The sequence below is a fragment of the Dendrobates tinctorius genome, unplaced genomic scaffold (genome assembly GCF_039654945.1).
Source record: "Dendrobates tinctorius isolate UK_male_01 unplaced genomic scaffold, ASM3965494v1 ptg000162l, whole genome shotgun sequence".
Classification (NCBI taxonomy): domain Eukaryota; kingdom Metazoa; phylum Chordata; class Amphibia; order Anura; family Dendrobatidae; genus Dendrobates; species Dendrobates tinctorius.
The window spans coordinates 45,220,001-45,232,975 of record NW_027361829.1 but is presented as its reverse complement, the minus strand read 5'-3'; the positions used below and the strand labels follow the sequence as shown (position 1 = coordinate 45,232,975).

Here is a 12,975-nt window from a genome sequence, read left to right as displayed (position 1 = left end):
CCCTAAGATATTCTGTGTTGGGATTATTGGAAAGCCCCAAGCAACTCCTTCTCAGATTATTAGACAAGCAGCTATCAATGTGTATATTTTGTGCTGATGGCACCAAGCAGGCAACTGCTGACAACTAAATGCTGTGTTATACTATTACCTCCATCACTTCTACTTATAATAAGGGGAGGGATACAGACGATAGTTGTACATTTGGTGATAACTGTAATAAAGACAGATTTACCAACATTGCCCATAATACATCTGTATATAGTAAAGTCCTAAGCTTTTACTATTCTCCCAATGTCTATGTAGGGGATGTGCACTTCTGTACCAAAACACACGACCCCAATATAAATATATCATGAGCCTAATCTTAGAGTTACACTTAAGACATTTATAAATGAAACAAAAATGAAAGAATTTAAAAAGGTTATATGGGATTTTTCAAAAGTTACAATGTATTAATAAATGCTCTAACGTAAAGAAACAGTTAATCCCGCCATACACATTAGATAGTTCGGTCGGCATCCATTTCGGCCAGCTCTTATATACGGAAGCAGACGTTTGCCAAGAAGTCTTGCGTTCTTGATGAAAGAGCCACTGTCACATTTGTCTGGTGGTGGCTTATCTCTGGGAAAACAAAAGGATTGGCAGTCTAAATTCAGACATGCTGGATCCTTAACTCCCCTGGGTATGAATTGTCTGGGGCTCCCATACAAATTAGACTGTCTGCCAAACCTGTCATTATCAGCAGCTTCGGAAGACATTAGTCTAATGTATGGGGGGAGGGGCTTTAATTAGCCTTCAAATATCCTGTTATTACAACACTGCCACTCTGGCGACCATCGCTGGTCATGGAAATTATGATGTCCTATCCATCTGACACATGACACTTCAGCCAATCAAATGGCCAAGTTGTAATATTTGCATGTGTGGTATTTGACCACTGAAGCCAGTGATTGGCTGCAGTAACCATGTGACCAATGGGTGGGATGTCATCACTTCTGGTACTAGCAGGATCCACCTAGAGTTCTCCAGGATTGATGAGAAATTCAACATCAAAGTAATGGTTATTTCTTCATTTTCTGACATTTTCTGCACTTTTGCCGCATTTATTAGGAAGCTCCTTCAGTGACACACAATATTGTCAGTTACTTACAGGAAATATACTAAAGTTGTCTTTGTCATAGTCTTCTGCTGGTTCTGACCTAGAAAATGATGTTAATCATTAGCAGGTGCAGAGCGGTCTAATAACACATGTATGCAGAGTACAATTGACTTAGGACTCACTTTGACGTTTTGCTGCAACAGCGTGTCTTTAATACATTACTTAGAAATCCAAGTTGAAATAATTTATGGGAATATTATGATTAATAACTCCAAAGGAAAAGGCAACAGCATATGTATCTTATGTGACAACAAATGTTTTCATTGTACATTAGGTAGATACAAAATATTAAGGGACATTTTGGAATAATAAACTGAATTATTGAAGTCAGCACTAGACAGCTGCTGCAAAGGCAAATATTCTGGAATACATTAATATAGCTAGGTGTCTTGATAGTTTTACTATTTATAAGTGGCTGATAAGGGCCCATTTAGACAAGCTAGCTGGGAGGAATGCTGCTTTAATGATTCTAACGTCTGATGTACCTGTTTGTTAGGTGAAATGATTTTTAAGCAAGCTTAAAAATCATTGTTTTCTGCAGCCCGACATTTAAACAGAACATGTGCTGCCGAGAACATGTTTTATGTGTCTAGAACAGCTGTATTAACGATTGTTCTGTGTGTATGGAAATGGGGTTGGCCAGACTAAAAGAGGCCGCTAAATTACCGATAATCAGCTGCATGAAGCCAATCAGACAGTCTAAATAGGCCCTAAGACTGTAAATGGAATACTGTCTCATCACTGTTTATTTTTCCTTTCCTATGGGCCAGCAAAGTGTGGATTTTTTTCACTCTCATTTGGTCGGGTGACATACCCACCAAACCTACAGGTGAGAAGGTAGCATAAAGATTTCATGGTCAAGCAAACTACACTGCCTGACTGCTCACATGGACCCATTATAGACATTGCACATGGTTGAGTTTCCATGCAGCCCAAAGGTACTGTCACACTTAGCGATGCACCAGCGATCCCGACCAGCGATATGACGCGGTCAGGATCTCTGGTGCATCGCTAAGTGGTCGCTAGTGAGCTGCCCCACAGGCAGATCTCACCAGCGACATCGCAGCGGTCGGGGGTTGTTACTTACCTGTCAGACGCGGCGATCCTGACGTCCTCCCGCCCGCGCCCACGCGTTGCTCGTCGGCGCCACAGGAAACCCAGTAGGAAGCTGATGTCGAAAAATGGTCCAGGACGTTCTCGCGCGATCAGCGATAACCAGCGGGGGAGCGGTCGGAGGTAAGTATCAGACATAGCGATATCGCTAGCAATATCGCTATAACGTCACAAAAACCAATGACGTTATAGCGCTATTGCTAGCTATATCGCTTAGTGTGACAGGCCCTCAATAGTCAGGGTAGGAAAAATCACATCATGCACTACTTTGGTCTATTTTACAGACCAAAATAATGCATGCAATACAAAAACAACTTTGGCAATCAACCAGCATGCGGACGAGAACACGGAGCTGTGCAGGAAGCCAATTACGTTCACAATTTGCTGTTGCGACTGGCCCAGTTTCCAATATGGCTGTCTGAACCTGGCCTAATAAGTTTTTATGTAATGTATTAGGAATAACATCTGCACAACACGACATAAATTAGAAATCTGCCTTCAGAAACTAAATTGCCTTATCTGACTTCGTTTTTCAATTACACTTTTTCATGAAGACATGCAGAGTAGGAAAAAGAAAAAGGTAAATTAGGTAGTAAGGAAATATAAAGTGCATATTATAATTATCTTCAGTACTTTGATGACAAGATTGTCTGCACAGGCATCAAAGTGGATGGAGTACATTTCACACATTTTAAACAATCACAATTCTGTTCAAACTCTTGGCTGCTCAATGAATTGCTGATGTTCTGTGCATTGGAGGGGAAGTAAGGCATGCCATATGTGAAACTCTACCAAGCTCAGGAGCTAATTGTTAATGTTAATACTTACGACTCTATTGTTTTGCAAATTGTTCTGAACAGCGGAAGTGAACAAATCTTCAAGAGAACACCAGATACAGTTTCATAGTTCTGCTGTAAAAATGTACAAAATCAATAGATGTTACTAATATGGAATCATGTTAGAGATGGACAAATGTATTCAAGTGAAATTGAATTCAACTCGAATATTAAAAAAATTTGTATTATGCAAAACACAGATTATTTTTTTTGTAATTTGCTCGTCATGAATTCAGCAACATGGGAACCATCTGGACCACATTTTGTGGAACCACAGAAGGCTGGCAAAAGGCTTAAAAAAATAAATTAATGCCTCACTACTTACCGCTCCGTACACCTCACCTGCCTGCTCTCCTCCTGTATGGTCTTTCGAACTTTTTCTTTTTAAAGTGCTGAAACCCTCTTCACGCTAAGTTGGCAAAAAGACATCTCATGACGTGTGCCCGCTGCCTTACGATCCACACTCTAGTCTGGGACTTATGGATGTGAGTAGGCCTCAGAAGTTCATGCGCATGTGCGTCATAAGATTGCAACATTAATAGCATGAAGAGGCCCAGAATTTAAGCACACAATGGTAGTAAGATGAGGCGCAGAGGACTGTATGAGCAGACAATGAGCAGCTGGGGTGGCTAAAGAGGTGAGTAGTGAGGTGAATATTGTTTTTTTTGTACATGCCACATTTATTTTACTGTGGAATCTAATCAATTCGTGGAGGATAAATCCACAAATGTTATCAATAGAAGGAGGATAAGAAGCAGCTGCCAGACTCTTCAAATTCAATATACTCCATCCTTTTCACCCCTACATCTACTGAGCCAATGTCTGGAAAAATACCCAATGCACATTGGATGATCGGCTAATCAGAAATCAGCAGATTTGGCTTGCCTGAGGATAATGTGTATGACTGTCAAAGATCACAGGCGGGAAGGGGTCAAGCTGAACCACCCCTCTGTTACCTTTTTGTCACCAACAGCAGTCTGCTGCCCCTACCATCAGGACCATTACACATTTGGCCAATGATTAACAGAGGAGGCTGTGGTTGTTTCTATTAATAGACCAGTTATTGGAAAACTAACAGTGAGTGTATGGTATATACAACTCAAATTCCAACGCATAGAATATGTATATACCTCAGTACGGACACTGCCAACTCCACAATAACCCAATAAAAGATTATTAGCTGCCACCACCAATCATTTTACAGACCGATTGGACACCCATTACTGGTAGTCTATGGCTTTTAGTAGCGCGGTTTACAGAATAAAAGGAACAGAACTATAACATTTTATGACACAACTACGATCGCGATTGCGGCCAAGCCAGCACTTCCACGTCGACCGACCACACCGACGTGGGGCGAGCGTCCCAGGTGGGGACGGAATGTGGACCCACTGGACCACAGGGGGGACCCGGGCCTACCTGGACTAGGGAAGGGTAGCGACCGGGGTCTGTGGCAGCTGAGCATGTGGATGAGGTAGCAGAACGACATGACACCGCACAACTTCAGGTATAGACAAAGTTTACTTGAACAAGACATGGTACATAAACGAAACAGTTATGCAAGGCTCCCGACTCCGAACATCAGGGAAGGGTACACATCTCAGGATAACAGACGAAGGCAGGAGGACAGTTGGTTGATGCTGTCCAGGGTTGTCTGGCACGGGGATACTAGGGCAGCCTCTTCCTCAGGCCTCAGGCATATCACAGGCTCAGCAGGAGAACATCAGACACCGACCTCAGACAGACTTCAGACGATGGCAGGGGTCATCATGGGTTGATGCAGTCCAGGGTCATCTGGCATGGGCATATCAGGACGGCCTCTCTCTCAGGCCTCAGGCATAGCACTGGCTCAGCAGGAGAACATCAGACACATACCCAGGACAGACGTCAGATGATGGCAGGAGTCATCACGGGTTGATGCAGTCCAGTATCCTCTGGCACGGGCATACTAGGACGGCCTCTCTCTCAGGCCTCGGGCGTAGCACTGGCTCAGCAGGTGAACATCAGACACCGATCCCAAAAGGACGTCATCATTGGGTGGACCTCAGGGAATTCGCGGAACATCGAGACACAGGCAGGGCATGAGGAACACAGACTGGACATCAGGAATATGGACTGGGCATCAGGAACATGTATTGGCCATCAGGACACCAGGCAGGACATTGGGACATCAGGACACCAGGCAGGACATCAGGTCTCAGGCAAGACATCAGGTCATCAGGACTCCAGGCAGGACATCAGGTCTCAGGCAGGACATCTGGACTCGGATCTCAGATAGAGCATCAGCACACTGTTATCGGACTCTGGACATCTGGTAGCGATCGACAGGCTCCGGACATCCGGCTGCGGACATCAGCTCTGGACATCAGGCCGCAGTCATCAGGCTCTGGACCACTGGCAGCGATCGGCAGGCTCGCATAGGATCCAGACATCTGGCAGAGGACATCAAGCACAGCACATCTGGAAGAGGTCGTCAGACACCAGACATCAGGCTGTGGTCATCAGGCTACGGACGAGAGGCCACGGTCATCAGGCTCCGGTCATCTGACAGCGACCTAGAAAGGAACCCCAGAGGTCTGGTGCAAACCCTGCCGGGTTGAACTGGAACCGGCAGAGAATTGCACCGAATCCCCAGCTGAGTACAGAGTGGCAGAAACTCAGCGGGCACACCGGACTCCTACTTCCAAGATGAGCCCAGGTTAAATCACAGCAAGTCAGGTAGCAAAGAGTCACAGTCACTGGGCACAGGGTTCAGGACAAGGAAGGACCTCAGGAACATCACACAGAGGGCACAGTTCAGACAGGGTCAGGTAAAGGAGCCGGTCCAGGATCCAAGATTCAGGAAACAAGACACAACATAGACAGGCCTGGATATGCAGCCTCCAGGAAGGGTGATCTGGGTATTTCTGCCCCCAGAGCAGGCGGAGAAACAAGACACAGTTCACACAGGGACAAAGAGCAACAGCTCCCCCAGAACTGATCACAATCAGAGCAGGAGCTGAACACACACTCACATGGCTAGGTTCAGGAACTCAATGTGAAGCTCTGGCAACGCCCCACAGGGCAGGGAACTTTTATATAGCAGCTGCCTCACAGCGATAGGCTGGACAGCAATTGTAGCACACACCCATTCCTCATAAAAGCAGGGGAGGTGTGGCCGTGCGCACCCTCAGCAAAGCTAAACACAAATCAGCATTGCAAAGGACACCTGGTGAGCTGCAAGCCTGAACACGTAAGCCATACACACTGCAGAGGACCCATGAACCCACGGATAGCTTTCCACAGTGGCAGCCAGGGACCTCACCAGCGGGTGGTCATGCAAAGCAGCGGAGCCACGCACGCATGTACGGCTACGCAGCGAGGCAGGGAACTGAGCAGCATGCATAACGGTAACAGACAACAGTATCCCTGCTAGTTAGGAGGAGAGGAGCAAAGGGTTAATGCAGACATGCAGAGTAACGCCGGGGAAGCAAAGTACAAACACACCGGCGTTACATTTTATATTTAATCCAGAAAGATAGGCAGTGTTTATAAAAAAAATACAAAAGATTATACAAAGGGGACAAAACAATACAGCACATACAATGATATAAAATAAAAGGATAAACAAAAGAAAATAACTAAACCTGCAATGACCATAGTTTTGAAGAGAAGTGCTCTTAGTGAAAACGTCCAAAATCCTGCACGGTGATATATCTTCCTGGTATTGGACAATGATCATAATTTGCCATGTTGTTTTATCAACACCTAGGTTACACCCACACACCTCTCCTTGATTACTTCACGTGAGTCGGATTGTGGGATGTGGCTTCAGTGGGATATGGCTTCAGTTTCAGAAAATTATGAGATTCCCAACATTCACAATAAATGTTTTCTCCAGAGGATCACAGGCGTTCAATATTGATGTATTGATGTAAGATTTTTTATCGTGAATTTACCTTTTCATAGCTGCTGTTGTCAATTATCTGGCCACTATTATTTTGGGGCTGATAGGCATGTCACACAGTTATGAAAAAATAAGCATGTTCTTCACCTCTTAGTCCTAAAGTTGAAAATGTATTTTCTATCAATATCAGATTGATACAAAACCCAACATTCCTATCTGTAAGTAGGTGACACCAAGTTTAGAATACCCTCAGCAAAAACCCTTTCAACCCCAAAGATTTATATTTCCTACAAACCTATTTTTATTACTTGTACACTGCAGGGAGTTCTTTTCTTCAAAAGGAACTTGATGGTTAGCTCTTCCTATCTTACTTTTAATTAGTTTTTGTCCCTTAAGGCCCTTTTACATTTAGCGATGCACCAGCGATCCGACCAGCGATCCGACCCGGTCAGGATCGCTGGTGCATCGCTAAATGATCGCTAGTGAGCTTTCATACAGAAAGATCTCACAGCGATGCAGCAGCGACGCAGCGCACGATACTCACCTTTCACACACAGCGATCCTGACGTCCTCCCGCCCACGTCCACGCGTCGCTCGTCGTCACAGCAGGAAGTCTCAGCAGGAAGCGCCCGACGAGAAATGGAGCCGGACATTCTCGCGCGATCAGCGACGGACAGCGGGGGAGCCGGTCGTTGGTAAGTATCACACATAGCGATATCGCTAGTGATATCGCTATAACGTCACAAAACCAGTGACGTTTTAGCGATATTGCTAGCGATATCGCTTAGTGTAAAACCCCCTTTAGCTATACTGGTTTCCTCTGTACAAAGTGTCAGTTCTTTGTTTCTGATATTCTGTCTCAAAGGGAGGGGGTGACTGCCTATTTTTCTACTACAACGACCATCTTTTGACTAACTGTTCGCATAGGTTATTGACAGAGATGAGCGAATCGATTTGTTCCAAAGGCTATGTCAGTATTCCATGCCCACTGGTCAGGGACATAGCGATTCACCCCCTAACTGATGGCACAGATGGCTCCTGTATTGATTAGCTGGCCTGATGTGTTGTCATTGTTGCAGTGTGACGCACATTTGACGTTGTGACAGGACAGCTATTCAGAAGAGAAGTTCAGGTAGGAGGTGGTTCACAGGACTCCTGTCGAGCAACCACAGTATCCTGACATGGGTGCTAAACCACTATACTGAGATTTTTTTCGTTCATTACTAGTTATTTATACTTCTAGGTTATTGGTTACATTTTTTAGTCTTGAGATTACATTAAGAAAAAATTAGGGCAAAGTAGATTTGATTTATTGTTTAAATTATGGTTCCTTATTTCCCTAAAAGAAAGTCAGGTAAGTCTAAAGATTCTGTACAGTGAAATAACTTGATTTCTAGTTCTGTGTTTTATGGGAAATATTAGAATCAAAAGAACAATTGGGGATATCGTATCAAGTTTGCAATAGCAATATCTAGAATACTCATACAGACTGAATTCTTATTTAATTAATTACAAAACAACCCATTTGTACTATGGGATTACTGATATAGTGTATAAACAGGCTTTCTGAAAATAATATGTGTACAATGACGAGGAGGTAACGGAGACAGGTATTCAGCAAGACAAGTAATTATACACCAGATCACCAGTGTAATTTATACTGTCTGTTCAGATATTTCATCTAACTGGAGAAGTTTCTAGTTAATTACATCTGCCTCAATTGCCTGTAATCATACAGTAGAACTAAATGATTTTCTTATCAGCTTACCATATAGTTAGACTTTCTCACTATCTTTTCAGCTTGTTTGATTGTTCTTTTTAGTCCCATCTGAAAAAGAAAGAATACAAAATGTATTTTTGCAAGAAAAAAATAGTAATTGGGTTCTGATCAGTGATGCTGATGTCTTAAAAGGAATGTTTGGTACATTTTTTGGCTTTATTGATTAGATGTAAAGATTGTAAGCGAGCAGCTAATAACCTGACTCTTTTTATGCAAGCATGCTCAGAGCTGTTGAGCATGCATGTATTCTGAATTCAAAGAGGTGACTATGCTGAATCTAGAAATCTCTGTCAGTTGCATATTTCCACTGAGGACAAAATGAATTAAATTCCAACAGCCTACACATTTTTCTCCCAACATCTGATGTTGACTTTTTGCACTAAATGAATAATAGTCAGATAATAGTCAGATAAATCAACAAACTAAAGGGGACTTTACACATAGCGATATCGCTAGCAATATCGCTAAAGCATCACCGATTTTGTGACACAGCAGCGATATCGCTATGTGTGATACTTACCTCCGACCGGCTCCCCCGCCGGCTATCGTTGATCGTGCGAGATCATCCACGTCCATTTCTTGTCGGCCGCTTCCTGCTGGCGCTGACGAGCGACGCGTTGACGCGGGCGGGAGGACGTCTTCATCGCCGCATCTGAAAGGTAAGTAACGACCGCCGACCGCTGCTGCGTCACTACGTCGTTGAGAGATCTGCCTGTTTGGCAGCTCACTAGCGACCATTTAGCGATGCACCAGCGATCCTGACCAGGTCGTATCGTTGTCGGGATCGCTGGTGCATCGCTAAATGTAAAGGGAGTCTCACAGAAGTGATGATTAAACTTTCCCTAAAAATAACAGGGCAAATGCATACTGAGACTTAGTCCAGGTTCAAACTGTGTTAAAGCAGCCCGTTCAATGCATAGCGTTGACGGGCTGCATTAATGCTATAGCATAACAGAATCGCATTATGCTAAACCACTAGCACAGATGCTTCATCTGCGCTAGCGGTGATGGAGCCTCGGACGCTGCAGCCCGCGTCTGAGGCTCCGTCACAGAATGACGTCACATCGCTAGCGCATGCCGCTTTATGGCATGCGTTGTGATGCGCCCGATAATGGGAGGGAATGGCAGCGTTAACGGATTGCGTTATGCCACGGTGTAATGCAATCCGACTAACGGACTGCTATAACGTAGTGTGACCTCAGCCTTACGGATTCCTTATCTGTGTGTATGGTGTTTCTGTCTTGCTCTATAGGCCTTCAGTTGTTCATGGAAAACTGTTATCGGTTATTTTAATCTTCACATCTGATGATTATAAATGTTCCTCTGCTATGTTCCTCCTTAATATTTGGTATCGCCGCATTCAGAAACATCAAAATATAGTAATAATAATAAATTTTATTTCTATAGCGCCGACATATTCCGCAGCACTTTACATTTCAGAGGGGATTTGTACAGACAATAGACATTACAGTATAACAATAATCACATAGATCATAACAGATACCAAGAGGAATGAGGGCCCTGCTCGCAAGCTTACAATCTATGAGGAAAGAGGTAGACACGAAAGGTGGGTGGTAACAGTTGCCCTGATTGTATGGACCAGCCATAATGTTAAGTGTGTAACAATATATAAATAATTAATCCGATTTGCAAACAGCATAGTGAGAAAAAAGATCAACACGCCAGAATTACGTTTTTCGGTTGCTGCTAAAACATGCAATAATAAGAGATCAAAACCCCATCTATCTAGCTACCCCAAAATAGTATCAATAAAAATGTCAGGTGGATGCGCAAAAAAGTAAACCCTCTCCCAGCCCCAGATCCCGAAAAACAGAAACATTACGAATCTCGAAAAATGGTGCCATTTTTTTTTTTTTTACCAACTTTGGATTTTTTTTCACCACTCAAATAAAAAAGAACCTATACATGTTTGTTATCTGTGAACTTGTAATGACTTGGAGAATCATAATGTCACAATCAGAGAAACAGGAAAGAGTGGCCCTCAGTGATCAGTTGAAAAAGTTCTTCTTTAATTTGGTAGATCAGCACATGGATGCATGAGAGCGGACGTTTTGCATTGGTCAGATGCTTCAACAGGTCTAAGGCTATGTGCACACATTGCGGATTTTGATGTGGATCCGCAGCGTTTTTGGACTCGGGGAATTGCATCAAATCCACAGTGCAGTGCACAACCAATGTTAGGCAATGGGAAATTCAGAATTGGTGTGCACATGCTGCGGAAAAATACGCGCAGATTTGCAGCGATTTATTTTCTGCAGCATGTCACTTCTTTTTGCGGATCTGCAGCGTTTCTGCACCAATTGACTTCCATTGAGTCATTCAAATCCGCAGCAAAACTAAAGGTGTAAAAAGATTTGCGGTTTTGCTGTGGAGTTGCATACAAAAAACGATGCAGATTGGGAGGAGGAAAAGTGTGTGGGCGGAGACTATGTGTGTGTGGTGAAAGTGTGCTGGTCTGTCTGCGAGTGTCTGTGTGTATCTGTGTGTGTGCGCGTGTGTCTGTGGGGGTGTGTGCATGGCTGTGTGGGTGTGTGGGTGTGTGTGTGCGGGTCTGTGTGTAGGCAGGCATTGTCCGATGGGACTACTAGTTCCATCCGGCTATGTCTGCTACAGTGACAGGATTTGCAGATGATGGGACAGTAGTAGTCCCATCATCCTGCTATTGTGTTTAATAGTAAAAAAACACATACAGTGCACATACTCATCAAACAGCTAATCCCCGACACCCTCGATCACCTGCAAAAAAAAAAAAAATAATAAACCAACACAAATATTCCATTTAATAACGATTGTCCCACAACGATCTCCTGTGTAGAGCTGTCACATCTGACCACTCTACAGTGTACAGTGACCAAAGATAATTCTCCCGCATTGGATCACTCCGCCGCCTAGAGGTCACCTGAGTTCGTTCCGTCACTCGTGGCACCGCTGCATGAGAAAATTGTCACACAGCAGTGGTGCCATAAAGTGAGAGCACAAACTCCAATGAAGTACACTGTGTGAGTATTATCTGCAGTCAGTGTGTCATCAGAGGCCCTGTAGAGCGGTCACAGTGGGACACTTGTTATTAAATGGATTACATCGGAACAGGGAGTATTTGTGTTAATTATTTTATTTTTTTGCAGGTGATCAAGGGTGTCGCAGGGATTAGGCGTATAATAAATATGGGAAACTGTGTTGTGTTTTATTTAATTAAAATACTTTATTCTGACTGTGTCTTTAACCCCTTAACAAGTATAGGATTAGTAATGGATAGGTGTCTTATTGACACTTCTCCATTACTAAGCCGTGGGCTTGATGTCACCTTAGGCTATGTGCACATGGCGCGGATTCTGCTGCGGATCCGCAGCAGATTTGGCCCTGCGGATCCGCAGCAGAACTGCAGGTGATGTACAGTACCATTCTAGCCTGTGGAAAAATGAAACCACTGTGCAGACGGTGTGGATTTTTCCGCGAGGTTTTGCCTGTGGTTTCAAATCCGCAGAAAGAATTGACATGTCATTCTTTTCTGCGGATTCCGCTGCAGTTTGCCATCTCCTCCATTGTGGAGGTGAGAAATCGCAGAGCAAATCCGCAGGGTAATTTGCAGGTAAACCGCAGGTCTTTTGACTTGCGGATTTACCTGCGGATTGTGCAAAATCCGCGTGGAAAAATCCGCGGGTGAATCTGCACCGTGTGCACATAGCCTTACAATACAAAGGTGACATCAACTCCACAACTATTATCACATATGCCACCACTACAGGGCAGTGGGAAGAGGGAGGCTAAGGGCGGAATTGGTGCATCTTAGAGATGCGCCATTTCTGGGTCGGCTGAGAGCTGGTGTTTGTAGCCAGGGGGCCAATATCCATGGCCCCTTCCTATGCTATTAATATCAGCCTGCAGCTGTCTGCATAGCCTTTTCTGGCTATTAATTAAAGGGGGACCCCACGTCATTTTTTGGGGGGCTCCCCAATTTTAATAGCCAGTAAAGGCTAATTATACAGCTGTGAGCTGATATTAATAGCCTGGGAAGATCTAAGGGTATTACCCATTTCCTAGGCTATAAACATCAGCCCCCAGTCCCCGGCTTTCCCTGTTCTGGTTTTGGAAATTGCACGGGAGCCCACGCAATTTTTTTCCCCTTTTTTTAAATTAAAACAGATATTGCGTTTAATGCAGATTTTGTGTGTCTTTAGTT

General features: G+C 44.0%; 1 protein-coding gene across 3 annotated transcripts in view; it reads right to left on the bottom strand.

Annotated features, from left to right (window-relative positions):
* The window catches only part of AOAH (acyloxyacyl hydrolase), a 198,993-nt gene that overhangs the window by 86,208 nt on the left and 99,810 nt on the right, over positions 1-12,975 (bottom strand). For 2 of the 3 annotated variants that reach the window (XM_073549989.1, XM_073549991.1), the window contains exons 5-7: positions 8,763-8,822; positions 3,101-3,183; positions 1,151-1,199 (exon numbers count right to left, since the gene is read on the bottom strand). In XM_073549989.1, the coding sequence (XP_073406090.1) occupies positions 1,151-1,199; positions 3,101-3,183; positions 8,763-8,822 (192 nt within the window). The remainder of the gene's footprint in view (positions 1-1,150; positions 1,200-3,100; positions 3,184-8,762; positions 8,823-12,975) is intronic. The other variant, XM_073549990.1, reaches the window with a different exon arrangement.